This window comes from Lathamus discolor, chromosome 16 (genome assembly GCF_037157495.1).
Source record: "Lathamus discolor isolate bLatDis1 chromosome 16, bLatDis1.hap1, whole genome shotgun sequence".
Lineage (NCBI taxonomy): Eukaryota > Metazoa > Chordata > Aves > Psittaciformes > Psittacidae > Lathamus > Lathamus discolor.
In genome coordinates, this window is record NC_088899.1 from 4,287,793 (window position 1) to 4,315,728 (window position 27,936).

A 27,936-nucleotide genomic window follows, 5' to 3' on the forward strand; every position below is an offset into this window, starting at 1 on the left:
TACAGAGATAAAGAGGTGGAGTAATGGCAAGATTCCCTTTGTCCTTACATCTCTGCCCCATGTAATCCCCTAAATAGGGGGAAAAGTTCAGGCTGTGAAATGGGATAAAGCATGGAATACCCCCATGGAGACAAAGCTAGAAGAGCAGAAAGCAGGCTGTGATATTGCAGTAGAATTTACTATAAATGCGTACGCCTCTTAAATACAGCTAAATGTGGCCGTTAAGCCATGAGAGCCTAGGGAGATCCCCACCCACTCCTCTGTTTTCCCTGCAGGCCACATCCAGAGCATCCCATCACTCAAGTCCTCTCCTCAACAGGCCCTGGATTATGAAAAATCCCCTGCAGGAGCTTCCCACATGCAACAGACACACCCCTGTTCTACCACCAGCGATGCTTCTCCCTTTCAGGTGTGGGAGGCTCAAAATTTATTCCATGAACACAGGGGTACTGCCTGCTTGAGATGGGAAAACTGAGGGCTCTGGCGTTGTACAAGTGATCAGAAACTATACAGTCACCTTGAACTGGAAAAAATGACTGTGAGCATTCCCCTAGTCCACTGCAACATAAAAAAATAGGTGTCACAAGTTAACACTGGGTTATTTTACACTCACGGCAGCCAAGGAGCACATACATACATGTAGTCAAATTCTCAAGGCAATTTTCTTCTATGGACCATCTCCTGCAGTTTAATGAAACTGGTGCTTTTCGGCATTTGACCCAGATTCCTTTGAAACTAGCATTTAATTTTCTAGGGTGAGCCACCTACCAGTGTACAGCATGTCAGCTCTAAGGGCAGAGTAAGAGCTACAGTTTCCTCGCCTCATTATTTAGCCCTGAACACTAAAAGAAACCATACATTTTTGTACAGACAGTCCCACCTTCCCCAGATGGGGCCTACTGAGAACTCCACTGGGGACAAAAAAAACCTCTTTATCTTGTAAAGTTAATAAATTTGTTTCAGGCAACATTTGCAGAGCTTGTCCCTGGAAAATAAAATGTACTAAAACTTTATGCAATCTTTGACTCCCTTTTACACTCATCTGTTGGGGCTGCTCATCTCATACTCTTCAGCTGAGATGGCAGCAAGTTCTTTCAGGAAAATGAGAGTTACTGGAATAAATGCTAACTCTACAAACGAGGAGGAACAGAACTCCTAATAGCAATTACAAGTAGAAAGCTGGTTACTGGCTAGTTACTTTGTGACTTCCTTTGAAGCCTTTTGCACCCCTTTGGGGGTTATAACCTAAGCCTGAGAAATGCTGCTTTAAGGAACTTAACTATAAAGAGACATAGCACTGGTGATGACAATGTGATGACATAGCACTGTTCCCCACCCCACACCTACATAGGAGCTCAGGAGCAATTTCCCAGCAGGTCCTGGTGGCCTCAGCCCCTTTGCCTTCAAAAGCTCTGCCCTACAGTGATAAAGACTCATGGGTGTTGAGATGATGCTTGAGATAAAGACCCAGTAGCATCGATAATACAACCAATGCAGCAGTCAGCATTAATTATTCCAAACTACTATAGGGCAAGGCCTGTGCCTCTTAAAACATCTGCCTCTCAATCTTCTGGTCTTTAATAAAATCACCCTCCCAGCCATAGGGTGTTACTGGAATTATACATACGCATGTGCATGCAAAAACATAAACGCAGGAGGAGAGATTCAGGTCCTCATTAAAAAATGGAATAAATAAGAATTCACCAAGGAATTCTGCCAGAGTCTGATTTCCAGATCTGGTTTTGCTGCATTCTTGCCCACAGCCTGCAGAGTTCTGGGTGCCTCCCTATCCTTCTCCAGCTGCAGAGTCCTCTTCAAATTCAGACTTCTTGCACCTATAATTACTAGGTGCCCTGTGCCAGGCTCCTTTAATTAACCAACCCAACTCTTCTCCCTTTGGGATCAGACTAAGCTCTTTTTTATTAGATCCATCATTAGTTCCATCAGTATCTAGGCCTAAGCAGGATACCTTACACCACTTTGTAAGTGGGATTGTAGGGTGCAAATGACCTCCAAAACATCTGCCTGTGGAAGAGCCAAAGAAAGCAAAGCTAGAAACCAAGAAACAGTTTCTAGAAATGGCATGAGGGGTCGATACAGCACCTTTCAAACTTAATTACATCAGCAAAATTGACGCAGCTCAAAATCCTCAGGAAAACATCTCACACAAGGGGGACCGTGGCGTGCCAGTTAGGTGCTGCTACAGTGCTGAAGGTGCTTCAATCCAAAGAGCAGTGAGACAAGAACAGAATAAAACCCCTTAACTTGTCATTACACCAGAGACAACCTTGTGGTTTTCAGGGCCTCAAGAAAGAGCCAAGCATTCCTGGAGAGCATGATTTCCTGAAGCCTCACTCTCTCCAACCGACACCTAGGATGGAGTCTGAGTTACAGGTCCATGCAATGCCCTCTAAGAAGAGGATTCCCATTCCACTCTTCATACTTAAGACTGATGTTTCTGTCTCCCAAGAGAAGTTAGTGGATCAGAGTCCACAAACTATCCAAGCAGTTCTTCCTACCCCACATAGTATCTCAGAACGTCTTTCACGCAATTTCTTTAGCATTTATAGGTATTTCACCCTTAGCCAAGACACTCTCCTTCTATGAAGCTGCTTCATTTAATTTCTAGACAAACTGCTCCACAATGCAAAAAAAGAAATGGCAAAATGCATGCTGGCCTTGTCTGGACCATGAGGTACTCTGAATGCATGTGTTCATGCATGTGGTTGAGAGAGAATGGGAGGTGAAAAGCAAAAGAGCTGGCTAATGCCCTGGGATTTCGTAGGACAGGCGGTCACTCCAGTTGTACTGCTTGACTTCCCCAGAGAGTTTTCTCAAGGAGAAACCAGCCATCGATCTTGGGACACACAACTTCCAGGACCGTTCCTTATCTCAGAACAGCTTCTGCCACGAATTCCTGAATGCGCTTTAATGTTTAAATTATTAAATGCATTAATGTATTTACATTATTCAAGTCTTATGTGCATTTTTCTAAGATAATTTATGTATAAGAGCTTGAATGTCCATGACTGTTAATGTCTACAACCCTTCCTGTTCATTATTGATTCTGGAAGGGAAAAAAAAAAGGCAGTGTTTTAATGCCTTATTTTTAATGTATTAAGAGTCTGAATAAGTGCATTCTCTTTTTTCTTTTGTAATTTCATAATTTAAGTAGTGCATTTATTAAACTGACACAGTATGAATTGTGGTGAAGTCTGGCACAGGTCCATGCTGCCAACGCAGCCCAACCGACCATCACGCTACTCTGCAAATCAAGTACAAGCTCAGATCCTCTTACGCCAGCTTTCATTCCCTACCTTAAACCAGAGGGGACAGAGATTACAAAGAAGTCTCTTTAAAATACATTTTCTTTGCTATTTACATGGCTTTTCTCTGTTGTCTCCATTTTAAGTCAGCATAAGTATACTTTAAATGCAAGTTTTCCTATACTATTGATGAACTGGTTTAATGCAAACTTGTTTCTTCTATGAGCTCTGACACAAATACACTACAATTAAAAATTTTCTACGGTACCTTTTAAGCCCCAAGCTCTTAAAAAAATCTGAACTGAATATAATCCTGTTGTTTCTACACCACAGCTGAGTACATCATAAACCCCAAAATCTACCCACACCTTAATGTTCACAGGGATATTATAGACAGGAATCAGGTCACCTCCACTGTTGAACTACAGTCACTTCTAGAGCAGAATGCAACAGCTATTCTGCAGTAGCTGGACATCCTGCATGTCAGTTTGGGACAAGAATGCTGTAATAGGCAACAGAAACTGCAAAGAAATTCAGCTAACACACAATAGAGCTACCTCCGCTCACTCCACCCACACGTTAAGTGGTGTTGTATGGACATGCACTTTATATATAAATTATGCGTAAATGCCTTAGATGTTTATAGCCAAAAATACTACTTTCAAAGTCCAGTTTTTACTGCCAGACAAATCCACCGCCAGCTGAGCCTGCACAGAGCAACAGTGACACCCGATGGCTTCTAGCTTAACCTCCGGACACGCATTCCCTGCGAGAAGAATCCAGGGGCTCCATTTCCTCTGTCAGTAAGGTAGCCCCAACTCAAATCACCTATCAGAGCAATTCATCAAGAAACTCAGCTGCAAAGAGATAAAACTTGCTGTACGTAGGCACTGTATGTAATTATGAGTGTGTGCATAAGTTTCACAGTACGTTCTGCATAATTACAGCCTTGCCTGGCACAGTTGCCAGTGCGAGCATGAACACACACGCACACACATAATGTATGCACAATATTGTGCATATGGACTTGGGAAAAGACAGAGAACAGTGAAAGTTGCTGGCTGTTGTTTTAAGAGCTGACTCTGCCATTTCTAAGGTTAAGTTTGTGTTTTTTTGCTACTCATTACCATTCTTTAACTGTTACAATTTATATCAGCATATAATGTTAAATAATTACAGGGAGCGGAGCTCACTCTAGCGAGGATATAAATGCGCTGTGGGATTCTACAGATTTAAACAAATAACACTCACAGCAGGGGGTGAGCAGATGAATTAGCATTAATATCCTGCCTGGGAGATCCCAGTGCAGTGTTATGGCTTAAATACAGATCTTTTCTCTAACAGTCAATATGACAGCTACTAGCAATACAGCCCAGCACATTCACTAGTCAATATAGCAACTGCAGCTGAAAGAATGCCCTTGTAATAATCCATACAGCAGCCAGTTAAAATAAATAACTTCCCTTTAACAGTCTATATCGCAGCCAACTGCATTAAAACCTTCCCTTTTAAGGCCTATACAATAGTCAGCTAAATGGAAAAATTGGCATCCTTCTTGGCAGCTTCAGAGGGAAGTCAAGCATTGAATGCGCTAGAGACCAAATTCTCCTCTCATCTCTTGGGGGACCGGGGGGTCCCTTCCATATCATGCCGGTAAGGAATCCTGCAATACTTCTATCACAGCTTGCAGTTTCAGTGTTTTGAGAAGAGGATTTCAGCTTCCAAAGCCATCACTTCACTACCTTTCACAAGCAGATACGTTCACTTGAAAAAATAAAGACCAAAACCTATTTCTTTCCTAATCAGAATAACAAAACAGGTAAACCACAGCTGTCCAGGAGGAGCCAGCACATGTATCCATAGCTCCTCAGATTGAAGGCAGTACTCTTCTTTCAGCACTTCTACCACTAGAGAGATATCCCATCTCAGTCTAAAAGCAGAACCCAAACTTGAACGCTCTGTTTCAAATCAGTAGCTACTTTTTTGCCCTCTAACAAGAAGCAACAGGCTGTGGTAGGGTAGGAGTCCCTTGGACTATACCACAGTGCTTCATTTTGCAATAGCAATTGCAAAAGACCATAATATAAATCATGATAGAAACGGTTACAAAGCATCCAAATCTGAAAACTCAAATGGAGGAAAATCCATGATCACAATGACTTCTGCCATAAGGCTACTACATACAGTTTTATATCTAGGGTGAAATTGTGTTGTCACATAGACAGGTTTTATATAGCTCTGCTCTGTGATGCAGTGCCTGAAAACGAACTGACCTGCAAAACAAACTAGTAGAACTTCAACAAATTAAAACAGTGCTTCTTAAGGCAAATTAGAAAGTAAACCACAAAAAACTCATAAAGCACTTAATACTGAGCTTATAGTTTACAAACTGTTGTACAAGCAGTAATAAATCTCTAGAAAATGAAATGTGTAGAAATTTTCATATTTTCCACACTGCTAAGAGATTTTATTGATAGGGAATTCTGTCACTAAAATACTACATTTGCTAGCTGCTTACAGAAGAAAGGAGATAGATGACAATTTTGTTAGAAATTGGAATGATAAAGCAGGAATGGCATTTATTCTTTAAAACTCCACAAATGAAAAACATCTGCTTGCTTTCTTTTTAAGAAACCTGTCCCTTTGGGTATATATTAAAAATCATAAACATAAACCAAGGGCCTAAAATCCCACCAGATGTTTGGCACCTGGAGCCTTTTCAAGGAATTGATCAAGGAAAAAAAAAAGTATTTTTCAGGTAAGAGGAAAAAATTATCTCGAAAATCTTTCACACTGTCAATGCTTTAATTTATTTTATCTCCGATTTTAAGGGCAGGCTGCAGCTACAAACACATTCCAGCTTATAGCCTCCCAAATTAAAAATAAATACACACCACCCCTACTCCACAAGTCATGGTTTGAAGCTTTGACCATATTTTGCAAAATGACAGTTATTAAAAACAACAAACATGCATCACAGTGAGTCATCTGGTTTCCAACTTCTGAGTCAAAAGGGGCTGATTCCACACAAACTGAAACCTGGCTCTCTGACTACTTGCATGTTTAACGATTTGTATCTCTGCACCACAGCTTCAGAACAGGATGTGGAAGAAAAGAATGAAAGGGAGATGGGAGAAAGGGGAGGGGAGGGGAAGAGAAAAAACACTCCTTTACTGGTCCCAGTGTCACTGCAAATAAAGACCATGTCAAGATTTAAACCATAATAATGGAAAGGCTATAAGGTCCCTGCTATAATGTTTCCTCTGATATTCCCTTTCATAAATGTTCTCTTTATGTTGCATGCTTTGCAATAATACATGTAATGTTTGTGAACTAGCCCCGCTGGGGAAGCTGTATCATATGAGGCTTCACTGAATGCAACATTAGAGGCTAGACAATTCATTTACCAGTTCCTCAACTTTAGTTAGCTGCACCTATTTTCTTCAAGAGAATGCAGCAAACATGAGGAGACAAGTAACCTAAAGCTACCTCCAAATATGTTTAGCTGGAAACAGATCTGTATGTTCCAAGCCATGGACACGTAGTACAGAGTTACCTCTTCCACCAGTGCAGTCATTCCTTCCTGGGTAAGACTAAAAGCCTCTCCCCAGGTCCTACATGTATAAACAAGAACCCCGAACTTGTTCATAGCTATGCCAATCGGATCAATAGCATCCTCAGCTTCCTCTTGGCAGAGACACTGAAGAACATCAGTGCCAAGAGTATCTGCACAACAGATCCGGGCCAGCACCAGAGCTGTGAGACTCCTGATGGCAGTGCTTACACACATGCATGGGCACTGCCTGCAACACCTTTTATTTCACATGCGCACAGCAAGACCCATTCACTTCAGGTAACACGCTGAGCTGCACAGAGCTGAGCTTTGCCTTCCCAGAAGGAATGACCTTCAGCAGCTTAAGGCACCTGTATGCCTAGCAAAGAAGAGACCACCACCTCTGTAGGAATTTAGGGTGAGACTGGAATCCCATGGGGCTTTAGTACTGAATTTCCTAAGTGACCTAATACGACTGCTTTGAAGCATACTGGATGTTTGGCAACTGACCACTGGAGTGATAACTAAATCCATCTTTACAGGATTGTGGCAACCTGATGTTGAGAAAAGGGCTGTCAAAAAATACAGTGTCGGGGGGGCTTGTCTCAGTCTTGACTGTAATTCTCAATCACTGCACAGAAAGTATTTATATCCTGTTGGCAGCATGTGTAACCAATGCGACTCTTCATGTCAGAGCTGTCAATTACGGGCTTGACTTATGAGGAAAGATTAAATGAGCTAAATATGTACAGCTTGGCTAAGAGACCAGAATGGGGGTGGGGGAAAGCAGAAATTATGCGATAACTGTCTGCAAACATCTGAAGGGTGCAGATGCTTAAGGAGGAAAGGAACCACTTAGGGTGGCACACAAAACAAACAGGAGAAGCAAGATGGAAAGAAGACACCGGAAATTCTCACTGTATAGCAGGGAAACTCCACTGCAGCAAGATGTACTCTGCTGTACAATGGTATCCCAAGGAATACCAACCATCATTCTGGTCATTCAGATGCTTGACAAAGCAGGAAGTTGACAGCAGAGGAAAATCTTGCTCTGACCAAAAGATAAAACAGATAATGTAAAAAAGTGCGGCACATTGTGGGGCTGATGATATGAAGCTCACTCTCTTGCTTCTCTCCAGCTATAAAATCCTTTTACTAAAAAAAAATGCGTATCTTCATTGTTACTTTTCCAGAAATGCAATTGTCAAAGTAGCAGTGGTGTGCTATGGGATCACAACTGGGAAAAGAACATGGGCTGTACAAGGAGAAGAGCTATGTAAAAATAAACCAGAGCAAAACCAACCACAAACTATTAAGATGCTTGGAAGGATTTGCAATGTAAGTAACAGAGAAATACAAGAAACATGAAAAGCAGTGAAAGTCTGAAGTAAGTTGGTTAGGAACTCCAAATCCAGAAATTATACCAACTCTCAAGTTCCTAGTTTGGCAAATCTTGGTGCTGAAAGTGCTGAAGGATGTACTCCCCCATCAAAGTTGAGGAAAGTTTGTTCAAGTTATCACATGTAGGCAGTTATAATCTTGTAAGAATCACTAGCTGTCATTAGACTCTTTTGATTGCAGTAACAATGACACAGGCATCATCTGGGTATCGGCAAAGAAGTCCAACTGCTCAGTGGTATGAGAGATAGGAGAAGAATTAAGAATCTCTAGTAAACACTTTCCAGATTAGGAATTTAATAATGTGGAGTCAAGAGACACTCCAAAGAACAAGTCTCCTCCATAAAGTTATTTCAAGAAGCTAAAAAGGCAGAGACTCCTGTGAAGTTCTTAAGCTGGTCCCTTCCCTCCTTAAGCAGAAAGAACTGTGGGCAATTGCTGCCCTCTACAAGTTGTTCTGCACATAGCATATTTTCCATACACATGTAGCTGAAATGATACTATTCTCTCACCTTGATCCCATACCCCATCATTACCAAGATGCACACTGTGCAGGCATCCCTTTGCTGTGCCACTGTCACTGGTTTGAAATTCATAGGACCCTTTCCTAGGGATGTGCTGGGATGCACACAGCAAAGTGCTCCCAATCTTACTGAGCAGTCGAAGAGCTGAGCTGCCAACTCATGCAGAGCAGCCAGCTGACAACAAAGCAGGCCATAATCTGTAAAAAAAGAATTTGAAAGTGTAGCATGTTTAGACCTCCAAAACATCATATGAACATAGCTAAATCCATTTCTCTCAAGGGGGAAATATCAAGTAACGTTAAGTATTTCCCAACTATGTGTGTGCTTGTTTGGTTTTTTTTTCCAATGTTGCAAAGTGGTGTAGCTTCTGTTTTACCTTCAGTGAGAGATCTGGGATCTCTGGGAGTCAAATCACACCTAACATTAAAAAAGAGTCTAACCTGACTCCTAGTACTTGAATTTCCTTTCAGGTTTTGTAAAGAACAACTTAAAGAGTATTACAACTATTTAAAAACCATTCTAAAAGTCTTCTGACATGTAACGTTGGTTTGTCTGAAAAGCAAGTAAGGACTGCTTTCAGAACTCTCTTCTGCGCAAATACTCACCACAGTGTTAGTAATAGAAAATGATGGTACCAATCCTAGTTGTTATGCTGCCCCACCCAGTTGTTTAACCTGTAAACTGTTAGGAACAGGCAAAGCCATTATTACATTTTGCACAGCTTGAAAGGGTCTTAACCTGCTTTGGCCTGTAACTCCTGCAAACTTTTAGCTTTCATACATTGTCGTATAGTACTACAACAGAACTTATATCCCAAACTAGGATAGTCTACCCTCTTTTAAAACTGGGATTTAAGAGAATCCCCCCAAAAAGCCCTCTCTCATTGACCTCAGATGCACAATTTAACTTGACATGACGGTGTTCCTTTAATTACTAGTAAGTGAATTTGTATTGTGCATCATATTTCTCTAAATCAACAGAGTAAAGGGAGTGACACATCAAGCGAGCACATTTTGCATGAACAACAAATGAAGTCAATGAACACACAGAACTAATAGACAAAACAAGGGAAAAACCCCAATAATCTCAAACTTATCAAAAGATCAAACACAAAAGAGGTCTGCTTCGGTAAATTATAGAATTCCAGAGGAATATAGCAAACCAAAGGATGTTCTGTAAGGCAGTCACACAACTCTGGCTCCCTGTTTGTGGCCCAATAAAACCAAAATCTGCACAGCAATTGCCTTCCACAGCCTGATGGAATTATTGTCCAGCACCGGGAATCCACAGCAACACTCCCCTGCCCAACTGCAGCTTTATCACACCACTAGGGTTACTGCCTGCACGGGAGGTCACAAAGCTGAGAGTCTCTCTTTCCCTCCTGCTGACAGTGGTAAATTATCCTGACTGATGTTTCGCTGGGGGCTATAAGTTAGTTGCCTACTGACTCTGGCTGTCTGGAAACCCCCTCTGGATGGATTTACTTTTAGAGAATCATTCAGTGTAGGCCACTACTCCGAACAAACCCATTGTGGCAGACAGAAGATTTGTACAGTAAACAGGTATAAATCTCGTCTTAAACAATAAAGGCTGGGAAAATGAAAAGCAAAAGTGTGATGGGGAGTGTCCCGCCAGTAGACTCCAGCCCCTCATGTTATTTCTGGAAACAAAAGTCCTTCTGAAAAAAGGCACATTTTTCTACAAATCTAGAGCAGGACCTTTGAACTTTAAAAGAAAGGAAAAGGGTATTATGGTACCCCTTTCCTAACAATGTGCTCCTGAAAACAAAGTATGAGCTTTGCAGTGAAAATACCGTTCCTGTCTTCACTTCAAACAACAATTTCAGGCAAAGTAGAATCTTTAAAAAATTCCCATGTATCTTGTTTTCTGTAGGGTTTGATAGGGCAGAAAGAGCATTTACTGCTTCATAAGAAGTGGAGGAAAATGGATTCTCAATGTGCCCAAAGGCTTATTCATAAAAAGTGGATTCTGAGTACTCTAAGTAACATTAGTTAGTTAGAGTACTAACGTTAACTAACATTAGTTCCAACAAGCTCTCTCAAATCTGACAACACAGTTCTGCAACCTTTCCTCATTCCCACTCATGGTTTGCTCACATGGTTAAAGACCACAGTGTTGATACTGTTTAGGCTCCATCAACTTCTAATTACAGCAGTTAGAGCTAAAAGTAGTGAAACTTAAAATCTCAATTGCTAAGCTCCTTTCTCAGAAACCTAAATGAAATTCTCTTTAACCACAGGCTACTTACAAGGAAGCTTAACAGAACAGATAAGGTTTAAAAGGAGGCAATGAAACAGAAAGGATCTAGTAATTCTATTGTCTGTCACTGAATACTAAGCACCTAAATCCAAGCAGCTGAGAAAAGGGTAACTAACTGTCCAGTTTCAATTTCAAAAGCTTTATCTATCATAAGCACACATCACAAATCTTACTGGTTTACTTCCAAGGAAACTTAGCAAACTGAACACAAAAAACTTAGGGGAACTAAATATACCCAGAACCAAGCCCCAATCACAGCTTCAATTTGAGATCTCAACTGATGAAAAGCAAAGATACGTACAAAACTGAATGTGTTCAGTGCGGATATACTGACTGATGTAGCTTTGTGCCTGTGGATACACACTGGATATAGAAATGTCAAGTGTCTTTTCTGCTCTCCATTTTTTCATTATCCCTCAATCACCAGAAAATTACTCAAAACCAGGAAAAGGATGAACTGCAGAAGTAGCAGTATACCACAATCACATTAAAAAATACATATTACATGTGCAAGACCAGATGCTTTTCCAAAGAAATAAAAGAGGCAGAATGAAGGCCCTGAAATAGAAATTACTTCATTTACCAGGCCAACAGACTAGGTCTTACACCTATGGCACCAACTTGCTGGATGAACATGGCCAAACAGTTAACCTATATCTCAATTAGCCTTTCTAGCAAATGGTGATAATATGGACGTGTTACCTAAACACAGTAATGAATGTGTGCAGTGTACCCTATGATGTGTGCACAAAAAGGGGTGTAATAAGTACTCTGGGCATTATCACGACCCTTAAAATTTTGAAGATAAGCTACGAGTGCTCCAGCACATCCCAACAAACTCTACACTAAATGCGATAGAGGTAGCAGTAATTGTTGTAACCTTGTACCTTTGAACAGTGTGTTAGAAAGGGAATAAAATGTTCATATTTCAGTGCTAACTGCTATCATCTGCAGCAAAAACCAGACAGAAACAGCACATGCTAAACATAAAAGAAGAAAAGTTAAATAATCCTGCAAAAGAAATATCCTGGTCTTTATACCATGACCCAGGGATTTCGTAACTTAGTGAGAAACCAAGACAGTGTTTTACATTTATAACCAGGACTTTTATATTTACAACCAGTACATCGTCCAGATACCAAGCACCAGCAAGGGAATGAGTATGTTTTGTAGCAGGAAGAAAAAAAGGAAAAAAAAACCCCAAACAACAAACAAGCAGCAAGTGGAAAGGCCTCACTTACAAGCTCTGCTTCCTTAGGTTCTTCCTACAACCCAGGCTCATCATAGAGGCTCTCATGTGTACAATCTTCATAGCTGCAATTTGAACTGCAGCACATTTGGCAGAAAGCACAGGCCAATGGCAAACATACTCAAGCTCCTGATAACATCTTGAAAGCAGCACAATATGGTTAAAAAGCTAAAAGATGCTGCTAGGGAGAGAGAAAGCAAGCGAAAAAGGAGAAGTAAAAAAGATGACACAATTACACTAAAGAGAGAAACTAGACTGAAGAAACAAAGATACAAGAAAAAAGGGGAATTTCTAATGCTTTAATCTCACAGAAAGGGGATTTGTCCTTTGTAGTTACGCCTTTGCACAACCCAGGACTTTGAGTGGCTGCAAAAAGACAAACCTATTCCAATTCCACAAGTGTTGAGAGGCTTATCAGAGGTGGCTGCACATACAAGCAGAAAGGGATGCAGCAGTGTTCATTGATAAGCTGGACTCAAGGAGAAGCTGATCCCGCACTGACGATGACAAACGTGGCTGTAAACAGCAGCAGAGCGAGATGCTGACACTCTGCTAACACAAGGTTACACTTCCCACTATGAGGCTACACGGCAAATTTTAATGGGGCAAGACCGACAGCCAGGGAAATGAGTGTCCGCTCTCTGCTGCAAAAATTACAGCTTTCCCCATCCCCCTCCAACTCATTCTCCACTGTCAGTGCTGTTACACAATGACCTCTTATTAGGGAGTGTTTTTCAGTTAGGACGGTTTATTGTAAGGACACTGGATAACTCAAGGGATTAATAGCATGGACACTGAGTCCCTTATCTCCCCTTTGGTAGTTCAAAACATCAGAAGTAGGTTGAAGAAAAAACAATTAGGAGTGTGACATGAGTTTGGAGGGCTCTATTCTGAAGGCCTCAGTAAGGCCATAAACTTTAGTAAGGTATTCTCTGAAGACCCAAAATGCAGGACACAATATGATGTGTCAGACTACATCTGCTACATGATCTTGTAGAACACTGAAGTCCTCCTACAAACAGCTAGAAATCATCACTTCCCCTGGATTCCGGTTGAAAGCAGCAGACTGTAGGGGTACAAAGGACACAGAAGACGGTGCCACTGAGCACAGAGCAGAAGGTATTAGCACCTGGGAGGATACAATGCCCATTAGAATCACAAATACAACGCAAAATCAGTTTGAATCTGTAATGGCATCCGCTGATACGACACAAGATGTTTAATGCTATTGCTTTCTTATTCTTGTGCTTAGCACCACCTGAATGTTCTGAGCAAGTTTCAGTCTTGCAAAGCACTGAGTACTTTCAGTCCCCAATTAAGGCAAAAAAGGTGAAAGGGTACAGAGCAGAAGTTGACCTCTGGACTCTTTTCTCCCTCCTTTGGATTCTGTAAGTCTTCTTCAACTGCTTTGCACCAGATTTGAAGTCAGCAATGATAAACCGGAGCAAACATCTTTCCATACAGAGCCATTTGTTGGATTCATGCCACAATTTGTTCTGGTGTTTCCATAAACATTTTTATGACATGGTCCCATGTGCCCACAAGTCTGCTTCATGGACCGACATCTACTGCATGCATTAGAAGGCAGCATACATGATCCTGGCTACAGAGAAGCCACAGTAGTGCGGTGGAAGTTAGGTCATCTGGCTCACAGAACTGAACTGCTCATTTAATAAGGCTTCTACACGTACTCAGCTGGAAGTAATAATGATTCCTAAGCAAACGTGACAAAGACTGTGAGAGTTTAATATATGAAAAGAAAAAATAAGGAGAAAACCTCCACCTTTCAAAGGGCTTTAATTAGCTCACACACTAGACTCACCATTGTGAGAACAAAGTTTATGTTTGAGTTCTTTACATGTATAAATATTTTTATGTGGTAGAAATACACACTTATAAAGAAGGATACACAACTGCTATGTGCTTCCTCTGAGCAATTCTTCAGTTGCACATACAGTAAGAAATTAATTAAATCAAAGGTAATGTTAGAATCTGGCCTGAGAAAGAGAACAAACTGTGACCAGTACAGGGTGTGATGATCTGCTGCCTGCTATGACCTTCCTAAGGTGGAGGGGAACAAACCCCCCAAAAAACAAACCACAAAATCCATCAAAAAGCACATGGTGTTAATAATAACTCTAGTTAATCTCACGTACAGATGTCTATGGGATGGCATAGTGTTACTAAAGAGGTTTTCACTGCAGGCCTTTACACATCTCACGAACATCCCTTTCATTAGATGCATTTTACTGACTCTTCCCAGGTCACAGTCTTTACTCACATCTCTCTCCTGTAAAAATCATCTCCTGTGTTCTCCAGATAAGAGTTACAAGGTAAAAAAACTTTGATGTGGCCAGTGCCACATCATTACAGAAAGTACTTAAGTCTTCTCACTTCAAACAGCTTGTATTCACTGTGATCATCAAATGAAAGCCAGAGAAGAATCTCGATTAGAGATTTACAAGTTTAGGACAATAACATGGGCTAAGCATTTTGGCAAGGTTTTGACTGAGTTATAGATGGCTGAAGAGGAAGCAAAAAAAAAAAAAGAGAGAAGATTGTGTGTATGTATATATATATATTAAATATATATATTCTGCAGCTCCAGAGAATAGTGGCTCACTTCCCACCCCTCCATCACCATAAAAAAGAAAACAAAATAGGGTTCTTTTAGTTAGCATCACAAAAAAACCCCAAGCTCTTTCCAAAAGAGTTCTAGAGTGAAAACACTGGATCACATGCAATGCCAGCTGCCAGACACTTCTAAGCTCACTCTGGGTGCATCTGAATATAAAGGCAGCTTGAATGAGGTCTCTGAACTGCAGAGGGGGTTTTTATCAGATAACAGCAGTAAGAATCTGTTTAAATTATGCTGCACAGGTCTTTCTCTTTACTAAAGAAGCACACTGACCAAGAGCATACATTGCACAAACTTAGGACAAGCAGTCCATGCTCAAGGACAACTCAGTGGCCTAGGTGACCCATTTCTAACCCCAGAAAGACAGGAGGTTATGGCTACAGGTCAAAGGTCAACAGCAGGGCAACATAAGGCAGTTTACACGTTTTTCACAAAGCACTAGCTCCTTAGAAAAGCAAAGCAAAGGATGCAAAATAATGCAGCAAAGAGAACAATTCATCTATACTACGTTATCAGCAAAAATATATGCTGCTTCTCGAAGAACTTACCAGCGGCTCCCGAGACGCTGCATTTTCAGTCGCGGGGCAGGAGCCAGCCTGCAAAGCAAAAAGAACAGTGAGGTTACATTGCCACCTGATGGACACAATCAGAAATACTTGTCTGTTACGCTTCCTATGAGCAGGATTTAGGCAGACACAATCGTTTCTGCTATCTGTGATTTACTGAAGTCAAAAATGTCAGAATCACAGAAAAAAAAAAAAAAAAAAGAGTAAAAGAGTTCCAGAAGTCCCCATTTAAAACAACAGAATTCACAGAATCGGCAGAACTTGCTTTAGGGAGCCAGCAGTTAAGACTCAGGTTGCTGAGAGATGTCATGAAAGAAATATTCATCTTAACGCAAACTCTTAAATACATGGAGGAATGAACAGCATCAAACTGGGAACCCTCTGCTAAACTCAACTGCAACACTTATCACACTGCATGGTATAAGGCACGGGATTTTAATCACACATGAAACAAGCATAATCATTTGCCTGTCTCAAAGGGACCTCATGGGTACTTGACATTTACAAAGAATTCGGCAATACTAAAGGAAAGAAATGCTGCAGAACCTGAAGTATTGAGGTGGATGCAGAAGGACCTCATTCTGATTCCATGGCTCACTTTTTCCTCTTTAGAAGGACTACACTTAATTCAACACCAAGCTTCTCCCGTTTCCATGTTCCAGTAATGCGTCCTTTCTGTTCTACACTATTCTTCTAAGGATTTCAAAATTACTATGATTTAACTAAGCCTCAAACATGTCAGCAATACCACTACCATCCTTGTTTCCCACACACAAGTAAAAGACACAGTTTAGGGCAGATGCTGAACACCCTTCCCTGCACACTAGGAAAGGCTGGTACACAGGAGAAAAGGAAACTGCGATTAAAGCAGGTCAGCAAACCAAAGATTGGACTAGACTTAAGATTCCGGAGCTTCCACTCTCCAGGCTCGCATGCAGTTTTATTTGTATTCATCAAGAAGAGGCACAACACTTAAGCATAGTCCCAAGTTTTACAGAATTCCTCCCAGGGCTTTTCTTCACTGCCAAAAAAAAAAAAAAAAAGCAGTTCAATCTTCTTTGTGTAACTGGCGTGTATCAGCTCTCCCAAGGTAGAGACACCTAAGTTTTACCATAAAATAAACTTAGCTTGGTCAACCATCTGCTTTCAAACGGGATTCACCTGATGTTAAGACGGTCTAAACCATACTGCCTTCACTGCGGGCTTTTTTATCTTAGGAGAGGTGACACATACTAGTCACCTCAGTGGTAAAAAAAACTGCAGTTTGATTAGTAATGGAATAAAGTTTTGGGACTCAGTTAGAGAAAAGGGATTCTAGTCATTGAGTATAGAGAAAGATAAAACTTCCAAGAGATAGCATCAAGATCCTTAAGTGACTTTCTGTCCTCCAGTTCTATTCATTGCTTTTATGTAACACACTACACCTTCAAAGTATCTCAATACTTTTTATTCCCCATCTACAAAACACTCAAAAAATATAGATAAAAATAAGTATTTACCACAAGAGGGTGCCAGAAACTCAAATATAGTGCAGCTCAGCTGCTTCCAGACCTAAGCATCATCACCAGCGCCCAGCCACATCTCACAGCTGGGCTCTTTAGTCTGCTTACGTGCAGTCACCATCATTTTTGTTACATCACTATATAGCTGCAAAAATTTCAGTCACTAAGAATTCACTTGACATAAGCACTGCAAATATCAGCTTTAACACCTCCCTGGAAGTCACACTGCCCACTCTGTCTGCAGTGGAGACAGTGCTATGTGATACCAAGATCAGGGCAGTTCTCTCTTCTACCTTGTCATTGCCTTCCCATTTTTATATGCAGAGTATTTCTGCTTTCCAATCTTTTATAGCTGGATGAAAGAAAACTAATGAATAGTCTCAAGATCCATCCACTCCTCCAAAAATATGGAAAACATATGAGAATCAACACAAGAATACAGCTTGCATGATTTATTAACAAGTTAACAAAACCTGGTTTGGGTGTGGATAAACTTACTTGGTGCATATGATCTATTTTATTAAATCCCAGGACTAACACAGGTATCTCACCCTAGCTAATACTCTAAAATACTAGGGTCTGATTCACCAAATTCATCAAATTCAGTTAGCATAGGATCAGAACTGCTTAGAAGAGGCAGACAGAGCAGCACAGATAAATTCTGTTGAATACTCCAATAAAGTATCTGTAACTGTTAACTACTATTTCATGGAACTGTTCCATCAAGCCATTTACATTTTTTCCTAAGAATATACATGTTTCACTCTTCTTTAGCATGTTCCAAGGAAAATCCAAAGAATTTTAAGTAGTTAGGCTGACTTTAAAAAGAGAGAAACTACAGATGTGTGATGCAAACAGCAGTATCACAAAGGCACAAAGAAGGAAAAACCACCACAGAATTCATATACTCAGAAAATTCCCAGAGCACCTCAAGTACCAGAGCTTGTTATGTTTTGCCCTAAGGAGCTGCACCAGTGTTCATAGACATAGACAATAAATATTCCACATAAAATCTGGTCAACCTGGGAAACTGACCAAAGAAGGATTTCAAATGAAGCCAAGGGTACTGTGAGAAATGTGTATTATATTGACAGGTAAGAGTCTTGATCCTGAAGACAAATACTCTAAAATTCTGATATGTGCTTGCACATAACCCAATCACAATGAGTGGTAATTTAATGGTACTTTGGCTGCATTGTCCAAAGCTACCAATACTCTAAATGCGATCTGCATTTTCCTTCTAGCAAGGTTTCCAAGTACAAGGCATAGTGTAACAGCAAAGGAACTAGTCTTACAAAGTAGGGGACAGTAACCCCCCAGAACACGTTAGTTCCAAGGTAAGTCAGGGACAATTCTCTTTTCCATGCAATGACTGTCTAATATCCTGTATTTAATGAAACAATAGACATCACAGTCCAGAGAGCATTTAAATTCACCATAAAAACCATCCTTTAAGGCAGAGAATCCAGAGGCTTAACAATAAAGAGCTACAAGCAAGTGGCAAGGAAAATTTACCTATATACTGACTAACAATGCAACTAAGGAATTGAGTCTCCAGAGCAACAAATCAGGCATCTTTCAACATCTCTGAAATTTGCTTGAACTACTTCCTTACATGAAGAAAAAAATGCAGCTACATGGTAGACTCGATACAAAGTAGGAACAACAAAGCTTTAGAAAGAAAAAAAAGTAAGATTTGGGCTTTAGTACTCTGCTTGCTTCCCTACTAAACCACATAAGAGAACGTCACCAAGTGTAACACATGTTGAAACATCAATGCGTTCTGCTCACTTTGTCATCTCTTGTTTCTCAGCCTCTTATATTAAATTACTATGCAATCTGGTTTTAGCATAGTGAAGCTTCCAGTGTCATAAAACAAACAAAAGAATCCCACATCCAGAATCCACTCTGCTTATCTGACCTCCATGACGGTGCTGCCAGTCTGGTACCAACTCAATGGTTCAGCCATTGACTTTAACAATTCCTAGCCTTTTAGGACTCCAAGACCAGCTACCATCTTGACTTCCAGGCTACAGAATTCTCCACCTCTACACATAACTGCACAGATAATTAGGTACCATTTTGTGTCCCAAACTAAGCAGCTTGGAAAAATTTAGACATATTTATCTAAGCCCACAACACCACTGCCAACTAATGTTAAAGAATTTCAGTTTCTCTCACAGTCGGAGTTAGGGCTAAATGGAATGCCAGAGGACTGGGCTGCTGGCTGAGCCAAGCCTCACCACATACAGTGTCCAAGCATTCAGCAACAAAGAAATACTGATACCCATGAAAAATTGGCTATGCTTTCCCCTTTCCTTTACTATAAGGGACAGTACAGAGTGATGGGTTCTTTCTTTCTGTATATTTTATAGTAAAGACATCCCTAAAGGCCAAAGAAACATGATTTCTAAACAAAAATTAGTTATTTTAAAATCTCTGGTAGAAGTGTTTATTGCCTAACTGTATCTACGTAAATGATTTAATTTGAGCTGCAACACTCCCCCTCTCCCCACACTGCTCGAGGCAATATATTAATTCATGAGAATGAGAAAATTAAGCTAAGAAAAACAGATAATAAGCCAAAAGATATCTGACACTCCCTTTTAGCATCTATACTAACCAGATTTGTAATAGGAAAGACGATAGGACCCAAACATAAACATGTTAAGCACGGCAGTGCTACTACTGATAGCCTTATGTTGAATGCTTGACAGTAAATACACATCTTCAGTGGCAGAAAGTAAATATTTTTTTAATTCTCTAAATATTTAGTGTGCAACAGGGACAACTCTTTATGCACACTGCTAACAGTGTCAAAACCGCAGTGGTTGCATGAGAGTGGCACTTAGATTTTGCTAGACTAATAAAAACATTTTCACTGATTTTGTTCCAAATTTGTCCCCTTAAGACTTCATCTACTGTGCTACACGTTCTTCAGTGACACCTTTTCGAAGCTGCAAAACTCTCTCAAATCCCATCCAAGCCAAGGGAATTTGAGAGCACTGAAGCTTCCCAGAGTTCTGGATGAGGAATGTGCAACCAGTATAAGACATATACTAGGTGGTGAGGATGCGGGCATCTGTCATAAGCAGGCACCCACAGCCCTGGACAGACAGAACCTCCCCCTGTCTGCACACAACCTGGGAAGGAGGAAAGGTAATACCCAAGCATGGCTGCTCCTGGGGCGTGTGGAGAGGGTAAATATTAGTGTGGTTTGCTTTAGCTGAACTGGAGCATTGCCTCACACACCTGAAGCAAGGCAGACCACCAGAGCTGCCCTTCAAACAAACTGCCACCAATAAAGTCATGACAGGAACCAAAAGGGGTGCAATTAATTTGCCAGCACTTTTACATACAGTGTGACAGAATCCAGCAGGAGAGGTGTTAACTGACCCCTGTCACCCACAGTGGCTTCAAACCACCTCCCTCCTCATCACAGCCCTCTCATAAAACAGTCCCTGAGGTGAAAAGTTAACTTTGCAGCCCAGGTATCCCACCTTATCTCAAACTCTTCCTGATTTGGAAAGCAGCACAAGTATGTTCTATGTTCACTACGTTCTTCACAGACAATGCCTCTTAACTCTCCCTACTACACACAGTAAGAGTTACCATTCCCATTTTTCACTATGGAGACAGTGAGTGAGTGACTTTCTTTATGTCCTTAATTTTCAAAGCCCAGGGAATGCTCTGGCTGTATTCATGAGGCTCATTAAAAAGCACAACTTTTCCATTTCCAAACATCAAGCCTTATTTTGAGATAAAAAACCCCAATAAACAAATGTATTTTTTAGAAGGCTGCAACGGGAGGATACTATATCCAACTGAAGAGAACCTGAATGCTTTCCAGGCAACCACATTTGCCCATTAACCATATTTCCTTCTCAGAAACCTCTAGGCAGCTGAATTGTAGACCACTCAAGTGGCTTATGGATCAGTCATGGGTTGTTTCAGGACTCCCCATGCTGAAAGCACTCACTGGAAGCATGAGAAATGGACTATAATGGAATGGATTTCAAACTACAACTGATGAAAGCACATAGCCAATACAAAACTGCCCGGCAAGCCTGCTATGAGTGTGGTAACTTGGCCCAGGAAGAGATTTGTGTTGGCTAGGGTACAAATTTAGTGTAATTCATTTCTGTTTCAGTTTAGTTCAACCACGTTCTCTACAAACTCAGCCTCTTCAGCCCAAAATAAAAGGATCAAAAGAGAGGTTCACAGCGATTTAGTCAAATACAGCTGGATTTGAACAACTGGACATAAAAGCAGACTTTGCTCTATTTTATTCGCTGTTGCTGGAGCAGCCAGACCTTTCATCTCCCGCTGGTTGCAGGGGGGTCCTCTGCAGCCACCTGAAGGGTTTTACAAACCCCACTGGTATGACAGACACAGGAGTCTGTTTGAGACACTGGTGTGATGACAGCGCTGACACTAACCCTGAGGCAGGTAGAGTTCGTAATGAAACACAAGTTACGCTCATGGTGAGCAAGCCAGTGCAGGTGACTGGGAATCTACACTGCATACAGCTGCGCCCTCCTTCCCTGTGGCTCCGCCATTCACTTCAGGTGACAGTTAAAAAGTATCTTAAGCTTTTAATACATCTCTTGAGCACACACTCAAGCCAGCGAACTTACATTTCTCTTTCACCCTCCCCATTCAGTTTTGGACAACGTTTGTAGTACATCCATCACTGCTCTGCCCTTTCATGCTGTTGGTTCAAGGCTCTTTCTCCCTCACAGTTCTAAGGCAGAGACAACGTTTTGGTCTAACTGGCACTCTACAGAACACAGCTGACACATAAATCGCCTTCTTTCTCTCCACCTGTGCTTTTTTTTTTTGTGGGCTTTTCTCCCTGTTCAAGTGCTTTATTGCGTTTCAGAGACCCTAAACCGAAACGGGCCTGGCCTGCCCAGCCTTTCCCCTCAGAGCCGCCCTCGCTGCCCGGCGCCGCCTGCCCCGCATCACCTCACGCCGCCGCACAGGGCAGGGCGCCAAGCCACAAAACCGACTGGGCCAGACGCACAGCTCCGCCGGTGCCACCGCCGACCGCACGGCCGGGAGCCGCACACCCGCTGAAGCGGAGCCGGGCGCTCTGCGGCGAGGACGGGCCCATGGCGCCGGGGCTGAGCCGCCCCCTCACGAGTGACCGTTGCGACAGGTGCGGGGCCGGCGGTTGGCGGCCAGGCCCCGCGCGTGCAGGGGGAGGCCGCCGCGCACCCCCCCACACACACCGCGGGGGGCGGCGGCACCGGGAGGCTCGGAGCGGGTGTGCGGGGCGGTGCGGATTGAGGCGCGCCGGTCTCCCCGCTCCCCCGTGGCGCGGCCGTGCCCCCGCACCAACCCCTCCCGTCCCGTCCCGTCCCGTCCCGTGCGTCCGTTCCCCGCCGCCCCCCGCCCGAGCCGAGCGGGCCGAACGCCGGCCCCGCTCACCTGGCTGGGCTGCTCCGCTTGCTCCGAGGAGGCCATCTTCCCAGGCCAGCCTAATCCATCCCCGAACAACCGATGCAACGCCCTCGCCGCCGTTTACCCCACCCGCGCCAAGCCACCGGCTGGAGCTGCAAGGCAGAATGAGTTGAACGCCGAGGCACCGATACGCTTCCGCGGAGAACCACTGGCGCGGTGAGTTACCGGTCTCTGCGGCTCGGGGCGGTGTGCGCTGCCGCCTCCGGCCCTGCCTCACAGGGCAGAGCCCCTGCCTGGAAATGCCAGCCTTTTCCCGCTTGGCATCGCTGTGCCACGGCTGCCAGGAGGCGGGGAGCACGGGGAGCACGGGTCCAGCAGTGCAAGGCAACCTTTTCCAGCTGGGTTGCAAAAGACCTTTAACATCATCAAGTCCAGATTAAACCGCTGCCAACACTGGGCTCGCCATAGCTTTCCTCCACATCGCCTTTATGGAGACGCTGTGAGCCCACACGAACAGCGCCGCTTCCGGCGCGGTCCCCATCCCGCAGCCCCTCGCTGGGCCCCGCACGTCCCGGCGCTCCCCGCGGCCGGTCCCGTCGCGCCCCGCGGCTGGGCTGTTGGGGGTGCGGGCATGGCGGGGCCGCTGAAGCGGTGCGTGGTGCTGCGGAGGGACGGGCGGCAGCAGCACGGCGTGGCCGCCTCCTGCCTGCGGGAGCTGCGCGACAAGGGTGAGCGGGGACCCCCGCTGCGAAGCCCGGAGGGAGGTGGCGGAGCGAGCAGCGGGAGAGCGGGGCTGCAGGTGGCGGTGCCGCTGGCGGGGGGGGGTGAAGGGAGGTGGGGGCAAGCGCCGGGCAGCGCGCCCGCCGAGGGTCGCATCGGGAATGTGTGTTTATGGAGGGCAAGGTCGTGTGTATGTGCTGGTGTGTAGCACCATATGGAGACGGGTCCTGTAGTACCGGGAGCTGCTTGTGTCTGTGAGACAAAACAGCAGCACATAGATCAGAGTGTATGTATATATATATATATATATTGGAATATATATCAGAATGTATGTCAGAATTTTACATTTATCAGAATCACAGAGTGGTTTATGTTGGAAGGGACCTTAAAGCTCACCCAGCTCCAACCCCTGCCACGGGCAGGGACACCTTCCACTAGAGCAGCTTGCTCCAAGCCCCATCCAACCTGGCCTTGAACACTGCCAGGGATGGGGCAGCCACAGCTTCATATTTAATAATCGCTATAAGGATTTTCTCTGTCTTGCAGCTAGTCGCATTCTGGCTATTGATAAGGACAGAGAGCCCATTACCTTAGTACTGGCAGAAGATGGCACCATTGTGGATGATGAAGATTACTTTTTGTGTTTGCCACCCGATACCAAGTTTGTGGCACTGGCCAAGAATGAAAAATGGTCCAGCAGAAGCTCAGGTACTCTGTGGCTGAGGGAGCATAGAAAGGGAGGGGGACTGGAGTACACCTGGTGAAATGAAGCTGTCTCAGGTGGATCAGGAATGACCCATGAAGCTGATGGCTCTTGTGTCAGACAGTGGAACAACCTGGCTCTCCGAGTCTGTGGATGAAGTGGACAGTGCAGCAGAGAAGTGGAAGCAGCTAGCTAGGCAACTGAAGGATGACCTGTCCAATATCATCTTGATGTCTGAAGAAGACCTCCAGGTACAGTGGGAAAACCTCTCATTCCTGTCCTTTATCTATTTATCTCAGTAGCTGGCAAAGAACAGAATAAGCAGCAAGATATCAAGCTGGATTCAGCTGCTGTTGTTTGGCTGTGGTGCTAGGGTCAAATTTCTCCTCGAGGAGAAGCACACACCAGTGTCTGAGGAGGATGCTTTTCATCACTGGTTGTCTCCCACAGCATGTCTTTCCAGTTCTGGCATTGGGAGCTCAAGAAGCCAGGATTTGGACAAATGGCAACTGGGGTGGGCTCCTTCCTTAAAACCAGTTTCCCAAAGGCCAGCTTTCCTTTGTGTATTCACATGCACTCCTAAGAAGTGGTACTTTGATTGCCAGGAGTTGCCAGAATTTGTGTTAAAAATCCACACCTTCCTTGATGCCTTCTGGTAAAGACTGATGGAGTGCTCTTACAACCTAACTAGGCTGGAAGCTTTGATAAGAAACCTTCTGAAAGATGCTGGGGTTCCTGAAGTTAGAGGCTAGCTGTCTGTTCTGTAATCAGTGTAATGGAATGAGTTAATCCCTGTAACAGGAGCACTCTCCTTGTTTTAAGGTGCTTATCGATGTACCACGTTCAGACCTGGCAGGAGAACTTGCCCAGAGTCAAACCAAAATCCAGGTGTTGCAGGATACTCTGCAGCAGGTGCTGGACAGACGAGAAGAAGAACGTCAGTCAAGACAGCTCCTGGAACTCTACGTAAAGGCCTTGAAGAACGAAGACAGTATCTTAGGCAAAGTGCCAGGTAAGGAGCAATTAGGATGCTAGAGAAGGAGCTTCTCACAGATGCCTGAAACAGTTGAGTAGAATAAGACAGAGTGAAGGCCTACAATCAGCCACTTGCTTAGCAGCTATTAGTGTGGTTGAGGTAATAGCTGATATAGAAGAATTCCCTGCTTGGGAGACAGCAGTCCTCCCCTCACTGCAGTGTTACATTCCTCATAGTGCCTGAAAGTAGAATACTGGAAGAAAAGCTTAAGTCATGTATCTACCCTTAAGTGAGAGGATGCATGTAGATAGAATGCATGTCATTAATCTTAACGCAGTCAAGGCCACTCTTGCTGGGTTATAATGCACTCTTGTCATGGGTTATAATGATTCTGTTACTTTTCAGAATCTGATACTGTACCAAGAAAGGAGATGGATGTGGTTGACATGGGTACCAGCAGTACCAGCACCTCAGCTCAAACAGTGCTCAGTGACCAGATCCTTACTGCTCTGAAAGAGAAACGTGCTCCAGAGCTCTGCTTGGACAGTCAAGATCTCGAGGTGGGTGAGAATGACATAACCATAGCCTGGGAAATCTACCTCTGGAAGGAGAGGCAATAGGACAAGCTGTCCTTGCTTCTGGAGGCTTTAATATCAATATATCTCAGTCTCAAAGCAGTGAGATTTAATCTCTTCCTTAGTAACTCTACCCCCTGCTTGGAGCTCCTCTGTAAGAGCCAGCTGACGCTATCCCAAGTCCTCTGAAAAGCCACAAAATAATTCTGGTTTTAATCTCTACCAGATCATACTCAGCCAGTGTTTCAGCTGTCTTAGCAGCAAGCTGGGGTTCTTTTTTTTTGTATGCGGATGCATCTTTTATGTATCCTGAACCAAAATAAAAACTCCATATTTTGGAAAACGATGTAAATAAACCCAGAGCCTGGAAAGGAAAGTCTAGGTAAACTTTAGTCATTAGTTAGTGTGTTCTTTCTAATGTTATGAACTTGCTATTCTTGCTTTTCCCTGCTGTAGAAACTAAGTAATTGCTTCTGTTCCTCTGTAAATCGGGCTATAGCTTCAGGCTCTGGGTGTTGCTAGAATATTGAAAACCTGCTAGCCTATGGGATAGACGATGAAAGCTGGGAACATCCTCAGTACCAACTACCAGTACTAAGCAGGTGTCTGTGCTGCTGTTCTGAGCGTGGGCTGAGGGGTTAGTAGTGGTAGAGCATCGGTAGAAAAGACTGTTGGAAATCTTGCCTTGCCACAGCTGGTCTTGAAAGAAGACACACAAGCCCTGGCCTTGGCCCTGAGATGGGACAAGCAGAAAGCTGAAGCTCTGCAGCGAGCCTGTGACCAGGAGCTCTCCAAGCGTCTACAACAAGTGCAGGCTTTGCATTCCCTAAGGAGCACATCAAAGGGCAAGAAAACGCTACCCCTGGGAGACTGGGTTAGTTCAAAACGCAAAAAATAGACTGTGGTGCTGCTTGCAGTATCTTTTTTTTTTGTATTAGAATCAATACAAGCAAAGATGTGTCCTGGGAGCCATAGTCTGCTGGTCATGCTGTGGTCATAGACAACTAGAATCTGGACATTGTCCTGAGGCTTAAACTCCCGTGATGATTCAAATCATGTGTAACCAAAGGGATTTTGACTTTTTGCAGAAAACGAGAACAATGGGATTGCTAAACACAGCATGTAAAGGGCTCAGCTTTGAATACCTGGTTGGGAGCCAGCAGCTTCCATCTGATAATGATGGAGCTGGCTTTTGAAGCCCCAGGCAGTTTGCTTACTTTGTCCTCCTGCCATTTCCAGTGTAAAGGTTGGAAGACCTCTGGAGAAGATGCTTCAAGGCAGTTAATGAACAGGGCAGAGGGGTTAGCCAGCTGCCCTCTGGCTTTAAGCTCCAGCCTGGGATTGAGGAACTTGAATTTTCATGCTCATTTCATCAGCTAAAGTCAGTTCAAAGTCTCCTAACTTCTGTGCTTTTTCTGTAAGGAGCTCCTGCCTCCTGGGTGCTGTGTGTAAGCAGTAACTTGTAAAAAATAGCAAAAGTGGAAACACTCGCTTTGTAAGGCTGTGGGGCAGAAGATATGGTTTTGGTCTGCCTGTATTACTCTCCTAATCATTAGTGTAAGCATCCTGATGCTTTTTTATTAACTGGCTTATTTTTAAATTTGTTAATTTTAAATTTGTTTAAATTAGTCTTTCTAATACCATTAAAACCTTTTTACCTTACTGTTGGACTAGGTTTGATATTTCCACCAGCTGCTATGATTAAAGAAGGTGCTTATAAGTACATTATTGCCTTAATGCTAGAAGAAAGAGGAATTAAATACAGAAGTACTCTGTATTTAACCTGTCCGAAGTGTTTAGGTAGAATGCATGTTCATAGTGGTGACACTGTACCAGAGCTCCCAGCTGGCTGTTCTTTTGTGAGAACTGATGTATAGGAAAGAAATCCAGAATGTGAGCTAGAACTCTGGAGGAAGTTTTAGTAGGTACAGGTGTTTTCTAGTAGCATGCAAACGCCTCTGATTTAACATAACCTTAAATGTTATCTGATACCAGCTGATGAGTATTCCTACAGCAGGGCATTCAGATGAAACCATTGCATATAGACATTCCAGTTGAATTATGGCACACTCAAGAGTTAGACTGCCAGGGTAACTAATAAATATTTAATGCCTTGGAGCAGGTAAGCAAAAATACCCAGGGTGACTTCAGGTGAAGCTACCCACATGGGTGTTGACTGGACTTAGTGGGGAAGCCTGCAATCAACTTTCTGGTCAGTCAGTTTTGCTAAGGCAATGGCTTTTCACATTAAACCCTTCTGGCTTGCACCATTATAAGCCATGGCAGGGAAAAAGGTTTCCCGCTGCTTTAAATAGCTACTTATTACAAGCTTCTGTTCAAGTCTTTCTGAAATAGCATAGATGGCTGTGCATTAACAGAACTTTGGAGGCATGCTCAGTCACACTGAAAGCTAATTACACTGCCCGCCAATTGAAACAGCACGCAGTGAGCAGCCTAACTGTCAGCAAGCTTTTTCTGTAAGCTTATGTCTCAGCTTGTGATCACCACTCCATTATGAACCAGTCTTTCAGTCTTGCTCAAAGCTGCAATGCTTTTGCTTCTTTCAAGCTCAACTTGGCA

At 43.2% G+C, this 27,936-nt stretch overlaps 2 protein-coding genes across 2 annotated transcripts in view; one reads left to right on the forward strand and one right to left on the reverse strand.

Annotated features, from left to right (window-relative positions):
- Positions 1 to 22,846, reverse strand: part of PEX14 (peroxisomal biogenesis factor 14) — a 76,874-nt gene extending 54,028 nt beyond the window's left edge. Inside the window, exons 1-2 of the mRNA XM_065696285.1 lie at positions 22,410 to 22,846; positions 15,457 to 15,504 (exon numbers count right to left, since the gene is read on the reverse strand). Of these exons, the coding sequence (XP_065552357.1) occupies positions 15,457 to 15,504; positions 22,410 to 22,445 (84 nt within the window). The 5' untranslated portion in view covers positions 22,446 to 22,846. The remainder of the gene's footprint in view (positions 1 to 15,456; positions 15,505 to 22,409) is intronic.
- DFFA (DNA fragmentation factor subunit alpha) lies at positions 22,557 to 27,018 on the forward strand. Its single transcript, XM_065696286.1, has 6 exons — positions 22,557 to 23,110; positions 23,649 to 23,810; positions 23,926 to 24,056; positions 24,628 to 24,817; positions 25,187 to 25,341; positions 26,051 to 27,018. The coding sequence occupies exons 1-6, from the start codon at positions 23,014 to 23,016 to the stop codon at positions 26,252 to 26,254; spliced, it is 939 nt and encodes a 312-aa protein (XP_065552358.1). The 5' UTR covers positions 22,557 to 23,013; the 3' UTR covers positions 26,255 to 27,018.
- Positions 27,019 to 27,936: the final 918 nt, after the last annotated feature.